The 21,002-nt window shown below is 45.6% G+C and overlaps 1 protein-coding gene across 1 annotated transcript in view; it reads left to right on the top strand.

Annotated features, from left to right (window-relative positions):
* Positions 1–1,158: 1,158 nt before the first annotated feature.
* Positions 1,159–21,002, top strand: part of BNC1 (basonuclin zinc finger protein 1) — a 119,643-nt gene continuing 99,799 nt past the window's right edge. Inside the window, exon 1 of the mRNA XM_061595424.1 lies at positions 1,159–1,431. Coding sequence (XP_061451408.1) covers positions 1,342–1,431 — 90 coding nt within the window. The 5' untranslated portion in view covers positions 1,159–1,341. The remainder of the gene's footprint in view (positions 1,432–21,002) is intronic.

Here is a 21,002-nt window from a genome sequence, read left to right as displayed (position 1 = left end):
TATGAGAACCGAAACCCAGCCATCCTTCGAAATTCGCATGTATTAGAATTTTGGGATGCAGTTTGACAACTAAACGACATTTACAAAACTGCATATATTAGGGGAAAGTGTGCATAAAAATGAATGTGTAAGTGAAGATAACATGCAAAAAGGCATGAAGTGATGAGAAATGCCTTGCAAAAATGCCTTTATCAAAACTGCCTACAAAAATATGTTTATTTGGAGAAATTTGCACTAAAATGGTGGCAAATTTTCATGAGGATTTTTAAAAAAAAAAAAAATCACAGATCGCTGTACAAATGTAGAGAACTGACTTTAATATTGGAAAAATGGGAAATGGAGAGAACCAAAACAGACACATCTTTCCATCCCTAGTCTCCTCCATTCCTGTTGTCCACACAATTACCCAGAAAGAAGTAGCATTTCAGAGCACCCAGCTGCTTCCAAGAGAATTTTTGTTACAAATTTTGAACACCACACTTTCTAGATTCTCCAAGCAATTTTTAACAAGAATGAATGAACCAGAGTAGCCCTCATAATTTTTTAAAAATTAAATCTGTTAAATGTGTGGGGACTTATGATTCTGCCTTTTTAAAAAGCCACATAGACATGCCAGTCTACTCATGTGCAAGGGACATGTACCGGATCAAGACTGCTACCGATAGGACAGGCGACAGCATCTTTCTGGGACAGATAGGAAGGGATACTTCTTTTCCTTTGGTGCAAACATCTACTTCTTCACTCAACGTGTTGATGTTCAGGTGATCATTTCCAGGGAGTGCACGTCTGCTAGAAAAGGTACCACAATCCAATCCTTGTTTTCAAATTTGCATGGAGCAAAGTATCACTGATTTTTTACAAACCCCCAATTCTTTGAAACAAAGTTCAGAATTCTCCATAAAATATTGTTTCCTTCACTTTTTCATTTAGAAGTGGTCCTGTGGAGATCTGGGTTCAAATACAAGCTGAGAAACTTGGAGAAAGCCACTGTCTCTTAGTTTTGCCTACCTCACCGGAGAGGATTAACGCAAGATGCACATTTAATAGATTAGCCTTTTGCCCTCCATAGAGAAGCTTCTTGCCAACAGAGGTCTTCTTTAAAGTCCAAGTGTGTCGCTGGAGCTGGGTGCTTTCCCACCCTCTCCAGAAGGCACTAGTCTGCAAAGAGGTCACAGGTGAAACTAGTCTGAAGAGGGACTGGCCTATTCACACACCTGCCTTGGGGGAAGTGACAAGCAAGCAGGTGACTATCAGTGTGTCACTTCCCCCTTGCCTTGTTGGGCAGACACCAAACAGAACTATTATAAACTCCAAGACCTGGATGGTTGTGCTCCTAGAAGCATGCAGGGTACCTGGGAGTACCCCCACAGTCCACAAAAGGAGGGAATACACAGAGTGACCTTTCGGATGGACTCCCCAAAGAAGGATATTGTGAGTACTTTCTGGTTCAGTTTATTCTGGCTGCAGCTGTGTGTGTGTTTGCTTCACTGCAAAAGTGTTAAAGGCTTTGGTTTTTACACCTAATGGGAGAGAAAGCAGAACTATGGAGGTGTGTGAAAACCACATATTGCTCTTTTCTTCCTCCTCTAGCTTTATTCCAACAGCAGGAGTCTTGTTGCTCCAGATTCTGGAAAGGGAGGCTCACGTTTGGGTGACTCCTTTAATTTTTTTTTTTTAAAGGCTGTTTTCAGGAAGGAGATGAGCAAAGAGATTTTGTGTGGGATGGGGCCAGAAGTGCAAAGTTCTCATCTTGGTTCTATTCAAGACTGAACTGTCAAAAAAAGTGCTGTGTTTTAAGAGCATTTATTGTTGTGATCGCTTATTTTCATTATATCTTACAGGTGATATAGCAATTCCATGATATCTTAGAGTAACTACAATGGCTCTTGTCTGCACCCTGATGTGGGTGGATGTGAGACTAGTCAGGAATGGCTGAAAGGGCCTTCACTAGTAGACCTCTCCTGTGGAGAGTTAATTGGCTTCCTTCTTTTCAGCGTCAGCCACCAGGTGAAAGCTCTTTTGGTCAGATGAGTTTTCCTTTAATTTTGGTATTTTTAGCTGACTCTGTTTTAGTTATCTGCTGTTTGTTTTCTAATAGTTCTCATTGTTTAATTCTTGATTGTTATATTGTATTTTGAGTGATGTTAGCTGCGTTGAGTTCTACTTTAGTAAGTGAAAAGACAGTACGGAACTAAATGAATCAATGTTGCCAACACAGATCAAATGATTATACTCTTCTTTTTATACAAAAGGATTTGTGCCTTTGACATGCAGGCCTAACAGATGGGCCTTTTTAAATACAACCATCGTCTCTCTCTCTCTCAGGGCATAGAATGAATGAGTTGGCGCGCGTGAGAGGTACTTCTGAGGAATAATCACAGATGACCCGGAACAAGGAGGGCAATTGGCTTCCTCAGACAGTGAGCCAGAAATTGTGCCTTCTCTCTTTGGAACAATGGTGTTGTTTGCTTGATCTCTGTAGCTACTGTGGGGCCATTCCCTGTAAACTGTGGCTAGCAATGAACACACCAACCATCTCTCCACATTGGTCTCTGTACTTGGTTTATGTAGATGCAGTGGCTCTGGGCTCAAATTAACCTTTATAATGTTAGTCAGAAACCTCCATAGATGTGAGGAAGAACAGTGGTGGTTGGTGCCCATTGGGGCTAGTGGGGTGGAAGTCAGGGTGCCCAACAGGAGGCAGAGTCAGAGCCAATGACAGGCAGAGCTGACTAATTCTGGTTTTCCCTCCTCCTCCTCTATGGTAGGTACTTTATTGCAGAATTAGCCATAGGCCATATGCAAGATACAAACAAGAATAAAATACAAGGTACTCTATGCTGAGTTCTACAAGGAGCAATACTGAGATTAAGGAGCAGGAGGAAGATCTGCCAACCCTAGACTGGAGATAGGCAGGCAGGCCAGCCAGGCAGAAGACGGGGGGGGGCTGGCTGAGGGCAGACTGAGCTTGGTGGGGTGGTGCCCCACTTGCCCTAATGGTCCAACCTCCACTGGGGAAGTAGATCCCATTTCATTCATCGAAGCTTGCACAAGGTCACAGAGAGAGATGTTGTGGTTCAGGATGAGAAATCCATGGCACATCAGAGACCTCCCCTAGGTTAGTTACCTCCTCTGGAGATAGAAAATAATGACAGGTGATCCAGAACATGGAGGGCACCTCCTTGCTTGGCCGATATAGCTACCGTGGGGCCATGACCTGTGAACTGTGGTTCTTGCCTTCTGCTCGAGAAGAAGGAAATCTCTCTACAACAGGGGTGGCCAGTGTGATGCCCTCTAGATGATGTTGGACTACAACCATCCTCCCCAGACTGTTGGCTGCCCCTATTCTACAAAACCCAGCCAGTGTTGTTGTTGTCTGTTTGTGTAGAGACCGGGTTCCTTTATTGATTTACCTGCTGACACTAGAGACGCAAAGAGCTCTGCGGACAAAGGTTGTGGAAAAAAAGCAAAAGTAATGTTTAAGTCAAGTGGGCCTTGGCTTGCACATAATGTTTGATCCTGCTTTTCTTGCCTCCCCTTCTCTTCCTGAACCGCTTTCTTAGAAACTCAGAGCCAAATGATCATGCATGCAGCTTCAAAAGACCAAACTACTTATGGCTGCTCTCACGGCAGCCTTCCATTTGCTATGTGCTTCAGCTGGTCACTTTCCTGTTTGCTTTGAAGGGTAGCCTTCAATTAGAGCAGAAGAGTTTTTAGATCTGAAGGAGATGCCTTTTTTCACAGTCTATTGGTAGTATGCCTTGTTTTCCAAACAGCTTTTATTGTCTGGGAATGTGGGGGTATCAATAATTTGTTGGGTTCCCCCCCCCCAGATCTTCCCACTTCAGTTTTCTGTGGCCCTCTTTTCAAAAGAGAAGCTAGTCTTGTTACAAATGATGTCTTGGTTGTAGGGTTGCAAACTAAATTAACAGGGGACGGGAAATACCTGGGCCAGAAAACCTGGAGAGCCAGAAAAGGTCCATCAGAATGATCAAAGGGATGTGAAGAAAGCTTACAACGTTTGGGTCCTTTTAGCTTCAAGGAAAAGCAAGTAAGGTTTGTGGGGGGGGGATGATAGAGGTGTAGAAAATGATGTGGAGTGTGGAGAAAGTGAATACAGAGAAGGTTTTTTTCCTCCTAACACAAGAAACTGGAATACTCCAACAAAGCAGAATGGTGGGAGGTTCAGGAGAGTCAAAAAAAGACACTTCTTCACCAGTGATGTCTGGTGCCCATAATTTGGGACTGGTGGGGCAGAAGACAAAGCGCCCAACAGTAGATGGAACCAGAGCCAATGATAGCCAGAGCCAACTCATTCTAGTTTTCTACCCATCTTCCTCCCTGCTAAGTTCTACGAAGGGCAATATTTTGAGACCAAGGAGGAGGAAGCTGACATGCAGGGCCACCCTCTAGACTGCTCATTGTAAGTAAGAAGGCAAGCAGGCATGGATTGGCTGAGGGCACACTGAGACTGGTGGGGCGGTGCTCTATCGGCCCTAATGGACCAGCCTCCACCCTTCTTCACAGAGAGTGCTTCTAGACGACCTGGTTTTTGAGTGTTTATACCGATTTGTTTGCAGAGAGGTTAGACAACGTTAAATGGACAACGTTGACCATTTAATGAGCGTTCATTCTGATTTGTTTGTGGGGAGATCAGAGGATGTTGGTTAAATGACATTATTGCATTGCACGCTTTCCAGTGCATTTCCCTGTCCAATCTCTGGAGTTAGTAGCCTTCATTTTCAGTCCTTACAAGAGCTGCAGGTCACTGCAACTCCCTCTTGTAAGTGGAGGACCATAGCTCGGTATCAGAGTCTCTGGGTGCAGAAGATCCCAGGTTCACACTGGTTCAGTCTCAGGTAGGACTGGAAAAGATGGCTATCCGAAACCCTGTAAATCTACAGCAAGTCAGTGGGGTAGACCAGGAATGGGGAACCTGTGGCCCTCCGGATGTTGTTGGACTCCCTCCCATCATCCCTATCCATTGACCATGCTAGCTGGCGGGCCACAGGTTTGCCATCCTGTAGTAGTCAATCCAGAGTAGACAGTCCAATGGTCTAACTCAGCATAAGGCAGCTTCCTCCTATGGTCCGATTTGTCAGCAAAGTCACATTGAATTCCGTGGTGGGAGAACCAAACCTTGATCACAAGGCAACTCGGGAAGTGTCATGTACTTTATCAGAAGGTAAGAGGAGATAGCCTTAAGGCAGAGCACTTTAGAATCTAATGCCTACTTAGCTGCTTAAATCTTTGACACAAAATAGGAGCATAATAAGTGGAGCACTTTAAAGACTGCATTATATTGTTTTGAATGACTAATAGCATCATCGCAGCGAAAGGCCGAAGTAAAGGCTATTTTCTTTAGGCTGGCTATTTCCTAAAGCCTGTCCTCCAATCCCAGCTTCTAAAGAGATGCATTTTGCAAGTGTATGTGTGCTCCACTGCCCATGTTGACGCATCGTGTTGTGTCAGCACACTAGCCCACTGTGCATATATATTTACATTCCTTTCAGTTTTGTAGGCTACAGTTTCCTTGCGCACATAGGAAAAATATTACATTTCTGGAATTTTGCTGGAGTAGTGGTTGTGTTGGGCAAACAGATCAATGGACCAGGAACAGGGCCAGCACCAGGCATGACTGGGTCCTTGGGCAACAGACTGCCTCAGTCCCTGGTCATCATGCTTCCCAACACCCCCTCCCTATGCAGGCAGCATGGGCTTAAATAGGCCCACCTACTCCACTTCCCATGTTGCTGCATCGTGTTGTGTGAACACAGTAGCCCACTATACATGGACACGTGCCATCACCTTAGGGATGCTCCCGCCACCATCTTGAGTGATGAGTGTGCACCGCACGCTGACATGAGGGGTAGGTGGGGTGGACCTATTAAAGCCTGCACCACCTGCATCAGGGGGTGTTTCCCCTGCTCCACGGTCTGCAGTAGCGGCGTGTCACTGGATAACTCAACCATTTCCCCCACTACCCGATGCTGGTATGGATTGCAGGGTAGGAGCTTCATCCTCCTAGCCTAAGGAGGGGACCTTCTGGCACAGGGACCCTTCTGGGCTGCAAGAGCCCTCAGCCAGTGCCTGACCTGGCCACCCACTGGCTCCAGGCTTGACCAGCTATTTTAATACTATTTAGTCAGCTGATTGGCACTGAGCCCCTCTTGCAAAGGAACAATTGGGAGCTCATGTTACACTACTTTCCCCATCTTTCATTCCCATGCCAGGAAAACCTTTGCCTGCATCCTCCCCCTGCCCCCCCCCGCATGTCAGGCTGTTGTGAAAGGCTAATAGCAGGCCCAAGGGGGAAAAGGTTGCATACCCCTCATTTTATTTATATATCCTATTGGATCAGGTCTCATTTCCAGGCCCACATTCTGAGCACAGGGATTCCCACTCCTTCCTACAAAAGTGCTTCCCCTCCCCTAAACAAATTAAGTTCTGGAAGCAAGCCCAGCCATTCACTTATCAACACTTCTGGTTATAGTAGCATTCCACAAGGGCAGGGCATGTTGATCCTGCAATGAAGTATAGCATCAAGAGCTGCTACGTGTTTGGAAGTGTTGCATGGGATTGTGCTGCTAATTCAAGTGAGGAATTGCTTATTTGGAACCCCTTCCCTCTCCACGGGAAATTAGGAGATGAGGGAGAAAGCTGAGCTTAGACACTTCTGCACTAGCTTGCTATGCACAGCAGGAGAAGGAGGCATCTGGAGAAATTCAGTTCCCATCAGCACCAAGGATGGTGGGAGTTGTCGCCCAGAAATGTCTGGAGGACCACAGGTTCCCCAGCTCTGATGTATAGGAAGTCACCTGTTTGGCAATGACCCAGAAGGGCTGTATCACATGACATTTCTGAACGCAATCCTAATTCCAAATCTGTTAAGCGAGCAGCGATTACTCAGTGATAAGGGCAATTTGCTTCATGTCTGCCCAGGAGAAGATATTTTGTATTCTGTTGCATGGATGGTTCTGGCCAAGAAAATTGGGCCGAGCACTCTGAGTGAAACAGTCTGCTCTTAGGAACATTTACCTGGAGTCAGTCCCTCTTTCTTGAAAATAAGTATGTTGAAGATTGCATCTGTAATTTATTTTATCTGTGTTGATTCATATGTACTTTCTGTTGCTATAACACATTCCAACACAATTTTTTTCCTTCCGGGATCATACAAAGTGCAATAGGAATAAAGTTAGGTCAGCGGGTGGGCAAAGTGTTCAGGGCTATAAAAATATGACAGGCCTTAAGGGCATAAACTAATAAGCATATATGTAACTGTCATAATTTGGGTACATAATTGTGTGTGTGGTACAGGTGCTGGTGCAGGAAACCACAGTGGGTAAACAGGCTGTGTCTGTTCTGAGATCTGAAAAATAAACTTGTCTTTGGCTTCCCTCCCTTATTCTCTCATGCTTTTCAAACATCCACAATCATGCTTTTCAAGCGGTGGTTTTCCAACCAAGAGGACTAGAAACTTTAAAACATCAACCAAAGGGTGGCACGTCCAATATACAAATAACAAGGGTGTGCAGTGCACACAGAACAGTCATGCAGTACAATTCTATACACAGTAAGTGTGTATAAGACTGCAGCTGTAGAACTGCTGGGCTACTGGCCTTAACGGCTTACATACGGTGAATGTAAGGCCAAGTTACCAACAGTGTGGGCTATGCAGTGCCACAAAGCTCTCTGTTACCAGCCTGCTGTGGTCTGCATTGTGTGGCTTGATCACCTGGAGGGTTGGGGGATGCATTGTGCGTTGCACCTGAATGGTTGGTCTAATAGTCATCAGGCTGCCTCACCACCAATAGGGATGAGGGTGAGGTAGATTTGGTTCATGTTTATAGGCAACCCCCTACATGGGGCTGCCCTTGAAGACGACTTGGAAACTTCAACTGGTCCGAAATGCAGCTGCCAGATTACTAGCTGGGGTTGCTTTAAGATCTCATATCACTCCTGTTTTAAAAGAGCTGCATTGGTTGCCAGTTTGTTTCTGGGCTCATTTAAAGGTGCTCACATGAGTGTTTAAAGCCCTAAACGATTTAAGTCCGAAGTATCTGAAAGACCACCTCTGTCCCTACAGACACTCTCGAGTGTTGAGATCAGCAGAGGGGGCCCTTTTGGCAGTTCAGCCACCCTCAGACCCTTGGGGGGTGGCTGGCCCAGGAAAGAACATTTTCTGGGGTGGCCCCTAACTTGTGGAACTCCCTCTTCACTGAGGTGCATCTGACAATTTCACTGTACAGTTTCAGGCAAATGCTGAAAATGCACCTCTTTACCCTGGCCTTTGACTCCTGAGATGTATATTTTTAGGACCCGCCTTGTTCCTTGATTTTAGGTTGTTTTTAATTGTTTTTAATGCTGTATTTTACAATTGTTGCATTTTACAATTGTTGTACCCCACCCTGGGACCTAATAATGATAGTAATAGTAATACCTAATTTGCACTTTCAGAGACAATTCCCATTACCAAAGCACAGCCATTCTTTGAAATTTGCACTTCCCCATATTTTGCAATGCAGTTTTCCAGCCAAGTAATATGTACAAAAATGGAAATACTAAGGTAAAGTGTGCATAAAAATGCATATATTCATGAAAAAAACACACAAAATGGAAATTGTGTATGCAACATTGCATACAAAAATGTGTCTATCAGGAGAAATTTGCGCTAAAATGCTGGTGAATGTTCAAAAGGACTTTGCAAAATTTACGAACTGATGTGCAAACGTGGATAATTGAACTTAGGACTGGAAAGTGGAGAAACTGGACAGATTTGCCCATCCATGCTCATACATGCACTCAAATAATTGGGCAGTCTTATTTCTACACAAGTGGGCCATGGGTCTTCATCTGAACAATGAATGAAGTGGACAAACGACCACTTGATCATTCATGCAGCTGCAACTTTGAGTCACTCAGCCTTACTTTAAGCTTCTTGCTGCTTTCTAAACCAGAAGGACTTGGGCTGTTTTCCCCAATGCTGCATGAACAGTGAGGCTCCCCTCATCAATTAAAGGATTTTAATGGATAAATCCCCTGCTTTTAATGGTTTTATAGATTACCAGTGCAATATGAACCATGTCTACTCAGAAGTAAATCCTATTGAATTCAGTGGGACTTACTCCCAGATAGAGATGGGCAAATCTGTCAATTTGGGTTTCTCTCTGTTTCTCATGTTTTCAATTGTAAATTCAGTTATCCTCATTTTCACATCAGTTTGTGATTTAAAAAAAAAAAAAAGCCTTCATGAAAATTCATCAGCATTTTAGTGCAATTTTTCCTAATATACATAGGCCCCATCTACACTATACATTTAAAGCAGAATCATACTACGTTAAATAGTAATGGCTTCCCCTAAAGACTCCTGGGAACTGTAGTCTGCTGTAGGGGGTCGAGAGTTGTTAGGTGACCCCCTATTCACAGAGCTACAATTCCCACAGGTAACCATCAGTCCCTCTTCCCAGGGAACTCTATAGCTGTGCATGGTGTTTTCAGAAATATATGCATTCATATGCAGATGATACCCTAGCATGGTACATACTACTTGGCTGTTAGAACTGCTTTGCAAAATTCAGATAAGTGAGAATTTTGAAGAACAGTTGCGTTTTGGTTTGCATATTCTTTTGGAAAGTGTGAACTAAGCAGGTTTGCCTTTTAATGTAAACTGAATTTCTCCCTCACCTCGGCTCCCAGGTAAGCGGAGTTAGAATTGCAATTTACTAAACATACTTATTCATTCACAAGCCTCCGCCTCACTGTCTTTTGAGGAAAGTGAAGAGAACTATTTAGTTGGAAGTACGTCCGACTGAGTTCAGTGAAGCTTACTCTTACATAAGTGTATACAGCAGAGCTAGGGAACCTGTGGCCTTTCAGGTGTTGTTGAACTATAACTCCCATCATCCCTGACCTGGCTGAGAGTCATGGTGCAACAACGTCTGGGCTGCCACAGGTTGTCTATTCTAGACACATAGGATTGCAGCGTTCATTCACTTACATTGCTTAACATGCTTGTTACAAAGTAAGTCTTGCTGATGCTTCAGAGCCGATATGCTCAGGTTTGGACTGTTAGAGCTTGATCCTATGCATGCTTACTCAGAAGTAACGAATTGCAAGAAAGCACGCTGGGGATTGCAGCCCTAAGTTGCTGCTGGGTTGTGTTAGTTTCCCAGAGAATCCAGCCTGTACTGCCGTAACCCATGCCAGGGAGATAACAGGGCTCTTTAAAAAGTGTTTATTTAGTAAAAAGCTTGGACTAAGGAGGGCCTCCCTGTTCATGAAGGGGTTAATCTTACAGACCTTCTTAGGAGACATCTGGCAAAAGCTGTGGGTGTTGGCTGTGGCAGATCCCAGCTCTGTACCAGTCGCTACAAGGGAGCTGTCATGACTCTTGATTTATCCTCCCTCGCCTCTTCTCTCCCCCCACCCACACCTACATGTCACGGGGGATGGGATGTTGAATCGGCTGCGGCTATAACGAGGAATATGAAAAACATGACAGTTATGATTTAGCATCTGGGGAGGCATGTTGTTGGCCTCTGATCATAGCTGGCGAATGTACTGGAAATGAGTCCTTTCTTTCTATCTTTCTATCTTTAAAAAAATTAAACATAACTTGGGTATTTGGAACAGGAAAGGATGGGGCGGGGGTAGGGCTGGTGGCACAGCGGAGTTCGCGTAGGTTTTGTACGTGACGGTGCCGAGGGGCGGATCTGTCCATTTTAGGTTCTTTCCTTTTCTCCTGTTTCCTTTCCTAAATTTGTTCTCCACATTTCTACGTCAATTTCCTTTTTATTAAAGGCCTCATGAATATTCATCAGCCTTTTACCAGGAGACCAGGGTTCAAATCCCCACTCGGTCATGAAGCTCACTGGGAGATCATGGGCTTAGTTACTGTCTTTCAGCCTCGCCACCCTCACAGGGTTGTTGTGAGGATAAAATGGTGAGGGGGAAAACCATGTTTGTACCCCACCTTGAGCTGCTTGGAGGAAAGGTGGGACAGAAACGTAGGAGTAGTAATAATAATATAAATTTTCACTTTTTCCTAATATGCACATATTTGCAAAGCAGTTTCTCCAAATATAATGCATTCTTGTGCGGTTTTCACCAGTGTGTGCATTTTTTATGCACACCTTACCCTAGTATATCCATTTTTGTACACATGACTTGGCTAGAGAACTGCAGTGCAAAACATGGAGAATTGTGAATTTCGAAGGATGGCTGTCTTTCTGTTTGCTTCAGAAAGTGCAAACTTTTATGGATCTTTCTGTCGGCAAGCCTAGTTCGGTTTCAAATGTCTTCCTACAAGCATGACTACTTAACATGTGAAATACCGGTTTCATTTTTACCTTTGAGAATGGGAGGGGGAATTAGCTGGTGCTAGGTCTGTGCTACAAATACAAGGTTTTCCTGAGCCGGATGGGAGGGCTCCTGCACGGGCTATTTCTTTGGCCAACACTGACATCAGTCACCACCAGTTTTTAATGTTTATGGTGAGCATGTGCTGGCAGGGGTTGATGCGAGTTGTCGTTCAAAACATCTGGAGGGTTCCAGGTTGGTGAAGGCTGCTGTAGAGAGGCATGTTCATAACATAAGAGGAATGCTGCTTGCAGCCAAACCCAGACCCCTCATCATAGTCTTGCTGCGGGGTGGCTACTGGCTGATTAGAGGTTGACAGCAGGGTGCCAGTGGGGCAACCTGAGGGTTAAGGCCAACAGCACCGGTCCAATACTGCCACCAATTTTATTTTTATTTGTTTATATATTATTACATTTATACCCCACCTTTCCTCTAAAGAGATCAAACTGGCATATAAACATGGTTCTCCCCCTCTGAAAGTTACCCTCACAGCAGTCCTGTGAGGTAGGTTAGGCTGAGAGACTGTGACTGACCCAAGGTCACCTAGCAAGCTTCGTGGCCAAGTGGGGATTTGAACCCTGGTCTCCCAGGCCCCAGTCCGACACTACACTTGGGGTGTTTTGATCAGGTAGACTGCAAACTAGGCCAGGAATGGGGATTGCAGAACCTGATGCTGCCGCAGATCACAGAATGGGAGCTTCACCCTCCCACCCTAAGCAGGGGCCCTTCAGAGGCCCCTCTGGACCGCCAGGGCCCTAAGACAGGGCTCAACCTGGCTGCCCTCTGGTGCTGGCCCTGGGTGTGTGTAAAAACTAGTCCTCTGTATGAAGCTAGCATTCACAGTCACGGTTCTGCCCCTTTTGCCTCTGTCCCCAACCACCACTGCCATGTGGACCCTGGAAGGCTGTCTGAAAGAGAATGTGACCCTTGTGTTGAAAATGATTCCCTATCCCCAATCTATGCGAATCTTAAATTGGGCCGTTGCACACATCATAGCTGGATAAACTGAAAGCTGGGTGGGGGGGCAGAATTATATCTGTTGGCCCCAGCCCCAAATCTTCCGCATAACCTGAAAGTCTCATTGTTTGGTGTGACCAGTTGTCACATCTGCAATAATTCAATGGCAAATCCAGATGCATCTGGCCTCCCTTCTAAGGTTGTCACACTCTTGCCCTGAAGTGCACTTTCTCTCAACAAGGAGCTGCAGCCAATGTCAGCAATGCGATGGGTGTACCTGCATGATATATGTGTGTTTTGTCACATTTAAATATTTACTTTTTTAAGTGTACACTTCTTTTCAAAAAGGAATTCGCTGTGAAGAGCCCTTAGAATGACACGGCTTGTGTTTTGTTTCCTGTTTAACAATACGGGAGAAAAAATAGTTTTGTATTCCTATTTATTTATTTTACTAGATTTATATCCCGCCCTTCCTCCCAGTTGGAGCCCAGGGTGACAATTCCCTTCCTGTGGAATCCCGCTCCCTAAAGAGAGTGGGCAAAAATTCTCAAGGCTGCTGAAAATGTAATGCAAAAATTAGGGGGGGAAATCAAAGAAGAAAGGAGCCATCATTTTTAAATGCTCCTGGTACATAACACTCAGTTGGGATGCTGTTGATTGCCATATACATGCTCTTCTGCTGCTTCGATTGTACCACCTGCCTTAGATTCAAGATGGCAGAATGGATGCATGAGACAGGGATGTTCCCTGCCCTGGCTTGCAACGTTTTCAAAGGAACCTGGTTACAAGAGGTCACGGAGGACTTATTACAACGATTTCAGATTTTATTACATAGGAACAGAGGAAGCTGCCTTATACTGAGTCAGACGACCACTGTCAGTATTGTCTGCACTGACTAGCAGCAGCTCTCCAGGGTTTCAGACAGGGTGAGAATGTTGGGCAGGGACTGAGGAAATCAAAGTTCAAGTCCCCACACAACCAGGAAGTTCACTGGGTAATCTTGAGCTAGTATTACTCTCTCTCTCAGCCTAACGTACCTTGTAGGGTTCTTGAGAAGATAGAATGGGTGAGGGAAACTATGCACCACACCTTGAATCTCTTGAGGGAAAAGGTAGGGTATACTTTTTTCTCCAAAAGTACAGAATATCCAATATGCAGGAATTTCTTATTTAACTATACATAAAAACTCCCTATACAGCTGGTATAGCACAGAGGGGAGGAGAACCTGGCTGGGAGTCCAAAGTCTGTGAGTTCAAATCCCCGCTCGTGTCAAGGACCAGCTAAAGATCACCCCCACCGGGAGTGGCTCAGGGGTTACATGCCCTGCTACCTGTGCAGCCTTGGGCAAGTGGCATAGTCCCAAGGAGCCCAGTTGCCCCCCAGCTGGCAGTTGCGGACAAAGAAGGGGCTAGCTTGCGCAGCTGTGACAAGCTGAGCAGGCCCTAGCCAGCTGGGGAGGACTAGCCTCAGAGGGAGGCAATGGTTAACCCCCTCTAAAGACCGCTTACCATGAACACCCTATTCATAGGGTCGCCATAAGTCGGGATCGACTTCAAGGCAGTCCATTTCCATTTTTCAAAAACTCCCTGTATATAAAACCTTAACAGCCTATAGAGAAGACATTTTATAAGACAGCCCTGTCCCTGATTATCTAGATTTCTACATGCAGCTGCTGGGTTTTGTTTTTGTTTTTTACATGTTGGACATAAAAAATGATTCCCCGCCATGTGATGTTTGAAGTGTTACAATCCACAAAAGTCTTGGCCATGTGATTTTGCTGAATGTGAAGGTTGAAATTTTGGCAATGTGCTTCTTGCATGGTGTCGTACAACGCCCATCACCTCTGACTCTTGGCCTTGCTGGCTGGGGCTGATGGGAGTTGGAGTCCAACAAATCAGGAGAGGCACAGGTCTCTTCCGCTGTGTCTAGAGTGCTGGACTAGGATTGGAGAAACCCTGGTTCAAATCCCTGTGAAGCTTGCTTGGAGCTACCAACTGAGTCACCATCTCTCAGTCTGATCTACATCACTGGGTTGTTGTGAGGGTAAAATGGGGAGGCATGGACAAGACCTTGAGTTCCTTTGAGAAGAGGCGGAATACAAACATTTTTAAATAAACAAATTTATTTGAACCATGATTGTCTGCAATCCTAAACACACTAACACAGGGAGTAAGTCCCATGCAATTCAGTGGGGGCATACTTATTTCCAAATAAACCAGCACTGGATCGGCATTGCACACCTGGGTTCCTGTTTCTGTTCTGCAATACATACGAACATCCCTGCTGGATGAGTCCCAAGATCCATCTAGTCCAGCACTCTTTTCTTAAGAGGAGCTAACCAAATGCCCATGGGAAGCCCACAAGCAGGACGAGTGCCACAGCACTCTCCCCACCTGTGATTTCCAGTAACTGCTATGTAGAGGCACACTGCCTCCAACACTGGAGGGAGAACATAGCATCCTCCATTAATTTGTCTACTAATGTTCTAAAGCCATTTATAGGAGCGAGCAAATTCTGTCGTTTACCTAGGTGCTGTGCCGCAATGGAGAGATCTGTCAGTTCCAGTTCTCCAAGTTTCTCCTTTTTCCTGTCTTAAATTCAACTTGCCACGTTTCTGCAGCAATTTGCATTTTTAAAAAAAAAAAAACAACCAAAGTCCTCATGAAAATTCTCCAGCGTTTTAGTGTGGATTTCTCCTCATAAACACATTTTTAAGCAGCTTTGACTAACGTACACATTTTTGCAAGCCATTTCTCATCATATAATGCATTTTTGTATGTTTTCATTCATATATTCATTTTTACGCACACTTTCCCCTAACATGCGCGTTTTTGTAAACTGCATTGCAAAATTCCAATAAGCGTGAATTGCAAAGGGTGGCTGCGTTTCGGTTCTCGTATTGTCTCGGAAAGTGTGGATGTGATAGATTCGGCCTGCAGGAGGAAGGAGAACATCGCCACCCAGGGAAGGAGAGCCTGCTGTTGCTGCTGCTGTTGGAACACCACCTCCACCACCCTTCCCAGTGGGACTGCTGCCTGGCAGATGTGCCTCCTGCAGGACCAGGTCCCAGGTACCCAGCCAGCTGTGACTGATTTCCATCACCTGTCCCTCTTGGGAGGGATACATAAGCCGGCTGGCTGAGGTGGCCTGGGAGACCCAGGCCCTGCAGGAGAAAGAAAGCATCGCCCAAGGGAAGGAGAGGCTGCTGCTCTTGCTGCTGCTCTTGCTGCTGCTCTTGCTGCTGCTCTTGCTGCTGCTCTTGCTGCTGCTCTTGCTGCTGCTGCCGCCGCCGCCGCCGCCGTGGGACCACCACCTCCACCACCCTTCCCAGAGGGACTTCTGCCTGGCAGGACCAGGCCCCAGGCCTGATCCTGATCAGGGCGTGGACGTTTCTGTTGCTGCCGTTGGGCTGTCCTGGAATGCGAGACTGAAGTGCTGCTGTTGCCTCTTCTGAGGTGTATGCCACCGTTGCTGCTGTCATTATCACCAGGTTGGGGGTCATTGCTGTCTATCGTTCTTGGGTCCCATTACATCAGCTACTACGGATTATCGGCTGCTGAAGCTCCTCGGATGCTGCTGTGTTGTCTGAATGTATGAGTGGGTTGTATGAGTGAGTGTGTGATTGTGTGTATATGCCATGAGTTTTATTATTTATTTTATTTTTATTATGTGCCTGGGCGAGAGGACAGTGTTGTGGGAGGGAGGACCAAAGGGGGCCCCTATTAGTGTAGTGACGGGTAATGGGAGGTATGGCGCTGTGAGTAGGACATGCCAGTTAAGGGGAACTCGCCCCAGACAACTGGTGGCTGTGACGTGTTCCGGTCCTCCTCACACCCACAGGATTGCTGGTAGTTCTATCAGCCAACCCTCGGATCTCCAGTTGCTGCTTTTTAATGCCAGATCGGTAAATAATAAAACCTCCCTCATCCATGACCTAATTGTGGATGAGGCGGCCGATCTGGCATGTATTACCGAGACCTGGGTGAGCGATCTGGGAGGTATTAATCTCTCCCAGTTGTGCCCACCTGGGTATTCGGTTCAGCATCTGGGTAGATCCGAGGGTCGGGGAGGGGGAATCGCTGTGGTCTATAGAAGTTCCATCCCTCTTGTTAGGCACCCTATCCAGATGGCTAATGGTCTAGAGTGTCTGCACATAACGTTGGGTCAGCGAGACAGACTGGGAATTCTGTTGGTGTACCGTCCACCCTGCTGCCCAACAGCCTCCCTAACTGAGCTGACAGAGGTGGTCTCGGATCTATTGTTGCGTTCCCCCAAACTTTTGGTATTGGGGGATCTCAACATTCATGCTGAGGCTGCTTTATCTGGAGCAGCTCAGGACTTCATGACCTCCATGACAGCCATGGGGCTGTCTCAATTTGTTACTGGCCCTACGCATGTGTTGGGGCACACTCTGGACTTGATTTTTGCCACTGGATTAGGGGATGGTGATCTGAGAGTGAGGGATTTTTCATCTATTCCTTTGTCATGGTCAGATCACCGCCTATTAAGGTTTAGACTTACACTGTTTTCTCCCCTCTGCAAGGGTGGAGGACCAATTAAGATGGTCCGTCCCCGGAGACTAATGAATCCTGAGGGTTTTCTGATGGCTCTAGGGAATTTTCCGGCTGATAGAATTGACGGTCCTGTCGAAACCCTGGCCATGCTGTGGAATACGGAAATGGCCCGGGCAGTTGACACGATCGCCCCGGTGCGCCCTCTCCGTTGCAGAGCTCAATTGGCTCCCTGGTTTACTCCGGAGCTAAGAGTGATGAAGCAAGAAAGGAGACGGCTTGAGTGCAAATGGAGGCGAACTCCCGACGGCTGTAATCATGCACTTGTGAAGCTCTCTACCAAACTCTATGTGAAGGCAGTGAGAGCAGCAAAGAAGCAATACTTTGCTGTCTCTATTCAGTCATCCCTTAACCGCCCAGCGGAACTTTATAAAGTTTGTCCGGGGACTTTTACACTCTGGTCCCCAGGAAGCAATAACACCATCAATTGCCCGCTGTAATGAGTTTGCGCGACACTTTCGTGATAAGATCATGAACATCCGCCGGGACCTTGACTCCATTATTGTAGCAGTTGATCCTAATGAGGTATCCAGAGCACAGTCTTGTCCTGTTTTATTGGATGAGTTTCAGTTGGTACAGCTCGAGGATGTGGACAAGGTGCTTGGACAGGTGCGGGCGACCACTTCTGCTCTGGATCCTTGCCCCTCATGGCTAATAAAAGCTAGCAGGAATGGAACAGCCGGCTGGGCCAAGGAGGTGATTAATGCCTCTTTACGAGAGGGAGTGGTCCCACCCTGCCTGAAACAGGCGGTGGTGAGACCGCTCCTAAAAAAATCCTCCTTGGACCCTGATAATTTGGACAACTATAGGCCAGTAGCAAATGTCCCATTCCTGGGCAAGGTTCTAGAGCGTGTGGTCGCTCGCCAACTCCAGGCTCTCTTGGATGAAACTGATTATCTAGACCCATTTCAATCGGGCTTTCGGCCGGGGTTTGGTACAGAAACGGCCTTGGTCGCCCTGTATGATGACCTCTGTCGGGAGAAAGACAGAGGGAGTGTAACTCTGTTGGTTCTCCTTGATCTCTCAGCGGCGTTTGATACCATCGACCATGGTATCCTTCTGGAGCGACTTACGGATTTAGGAGTGGGAGGCACTGCTTGGCGGTGGCTCTGCTCCTATCTCGGGAATCGTCTCCAGAAGGTGATGCTGGGGGAACATTACTCGAGTCCCTGGGTACTCCAATATGGGGTCCCGCAGGGTTCAGTTCTGTCCCCCATGCTTTTTAATATCTATATGAAGCCGCTGGGTGAGGTCATCAGGAGTTTTGGAGTGCGTTTCCAGCAATATGCTGATGATACGCAGCTCTACTACTCCTTTTCATCTTCCTCAGGTGAGGCTGTTGATGTACTAGACCGCTGCCTGGCCGCGATAATGGGCTGGATGAGAGCTAATAAACTGAAACTCAATCCTAACAAGACTGAGATGCTGTTGGTGGGAGGACCCTCTGCCCAGATGGTTGACGTTCGACCTGTCCTAGATGGGGTTACACTCCCCCTAAAGGAACAGGTACGTAGTTTGGGGGTCTTATTAGATCCGCTTCTGTCACTTGAGGCTCAGGTAGCCTCGGTGGCACGGAATGCATTCTACCAGCTCCGGCTGGTAGCCCAACTACGACCCTATTTGAGCAAGGAGCATCTTGCCTCAGTTATCCATGCTATGGTAACCTCTAGATTGGACTACTGTAATGCACTCTACGTGGGGCTACCTATGAAGACGGTTCGGAAACTTCAGCTAGTGCAAAATGCTGCGGCCAGAGTTCTCACTGGGACAAAGAAATTTGACCATATAACACCTGTCCTGGCGCAGCTGCACTGGCTACCGATATGTTTCCGGGCCAGATTCAAAGTGTTGGTTCTTACCTATAAAGCCCTAAACGGCATCGGACCGCAATACCTGATGGAGCGCCTCTCTTGCTATGTACCTACCCGTTCACTACGCTCGACGTCGAAGGCCCTTCTCCGGGTCCCAACCCATAAAGAGGCCCGGAGATCAACAACTAGATCTAGGGCCTTCTCGGTGGTGGCCCCCGAACTATGGAATGCCCTCCCAGACGAGATACGCCTGGCGCCTTCTCTGTTATCTTTTCGGCGCCAGGTAAAAACTTACCTTTTCGCCCAGGCTTTTTAAATTTTGTAAATTTTTAAATATTTTAATTTAACATTTTAAACTTAATATGATCTTAATTTAATCTCAATGGCAATTTTATTAATGTTTTATAATTGTACTATATATATATATTTTTTCCACACTTGCTCATATTTTAATTGTGATTTTATTTGTTGTACACCGCCCTGAGAGCTTTCTGCTATAGGGCGGTCTAGAAATGTAATTAAATAAATAAATAAATAAATAAAATAAATGTGAATTGCAATTGACTTTCTTGCCCGCCCCTAGTGCTGTGTGAAGAAGTATTTTCTTTTCCCTGTCCTGTGTCTTCCAACATTCACAAAACAGTCATACTGTTTTGTAACAACAGTGGCAGGTTCCAACCGCATTTTCATGATAGCAACACCCATATGTTACTGTGGGCATTTTCTTCTGAAAACCCATGTGAGCTTAGACAAGTCAGGGCACTTGAAAGCAGCCTGGGGCCCAGGCACAGGTTTGGCTGTATGTGTGTCAAAAAGAAAAAGAAGAAAGCAACATGATTTTAGTATAGGCCCCTTAAACAGGAAATTAATAGTAAAGTTCATAAGCTTGCAGAGCAATGTGCCAGAAAATAATGTTAGTGTACCCTTACCGGCTTGGCATACTTTTTCTTTTTCCATAAACAGAAATGTAAGCCAGACCTAACTTCTCCACCTTGTCTCATATTAGATTCCTACGTAGCTGTCTCCAATGTATCAGGCTACAGTCAGAAAGCGTGTACTGGCAGCACTAGTTCCTGTTGTTGTTTTTTAGCTTTTCCGTTATTGTTAGTTTTTATTGTTAGTCTCTTAATGTTTTGATGTTTGCATGTTCTGCTTTGTACGTCGCTTAGAGTGGCTGACAATTCAGCCAGATAAGCGACTAATAAGTCAAATAAATAAATAAATAGTATTTTTTCCTTTTTAGTTCCCTTCCCCCACATCTGTGAATAGTATTTCCTGGTCTGCAAATAGATCAGATGATTCCCCATCTTCTGTAAGCATGTTCCAGATGTTTGTGCATGTCTGTCTACCTATCAACTCCTCTTGGAGCATTTCACCAGCATGTGTACAAGTTGAAGAAGTACCGTCATTTATATATAATCAAGCAGTATATACATGCTGTTAAGTAATAATAAATAAATCATAAAGCTGAGAGGGGATAGGAAGATAATAGACTGAATATGGGTTTTTGGCATGGACAAACAGCTCACAATATGCGATAGCCTCCCAGGAACAGCAATGAGGAAAAGGCTCTCTCAGTGGAGAGTTAAGGGCCAGTGTGACATCAGTGGCTAGTAAATCAATCTTCGTCCTCTTGTTGTACATGCCGGTTTGCAAATTCCCAGATCAAACTGCAAAACTGGACTTCAACCACCCTCAGCATTTGGTCAGTATCTTACTGAATTTGCAAATTCATTATAGCTGGAGGCAATCTGAAGCATAAAAATTAGCGGTGGTAGAGGGGAGCAATGACAAAATTTTGGAATGAATTATCATCATCATTGTTTATTTCTCTGCTGCCTTTCCGTAGTAAACTATGCTCAAGGAGGCTCACTGCACCAAGAAGTCTAACATAATTTGCTAACTGTTACAATTACGGTGTTTGAAACGGAAAACTGGAACAGCAAAATATGGGGTGCCAGATTCATATTTTGAGAGAGTGCATGTGCAGCAGTATTAAGATTCCTGACATTGTGAGGGTCCAGAGTGAGTTTTGAAACCAAAACAACTTTTGGAAATTTGCAAAAACCAAAGAAAGGTCCAAATTTCTGTGATCGTTTTCAGACAGATGCCAATCCACACTTTAAAAAACAGTCAACCTATGTGGACATCTAATGCAAAAGAATTTGGGTATGATTAAAATGTTGTTTTTGCAGCCATTGCATGGTTTCTATTACTTTTTTACATGACTGTCATAATTCACAAAGGGTGTGATCCTGCCACTTTTAAAGATTGTTAAATCCCATTGATTTTACTGGGAGATAGT

Source organism: Rhineura floridana, chromosome 14, assembly GCF_030035675.1.
Source record: "Rhineura floridana isolate rRhiFlo1 chromosome 14, rRhiFlo1.hap2, whole genome shotgun sequence".
Classification (NCBI taxonomy): domain Eukaryota; kingdom Metazoa; phylum Chordata; class Lepidosauria; order Squamata; family Rhineuridae; genus Rhineura; species Rhineura floridana.
Note: the sequence above shows the minus strand (reverse complement) of the source record. Positions and strands in the feature narration are given on the sequence as shown.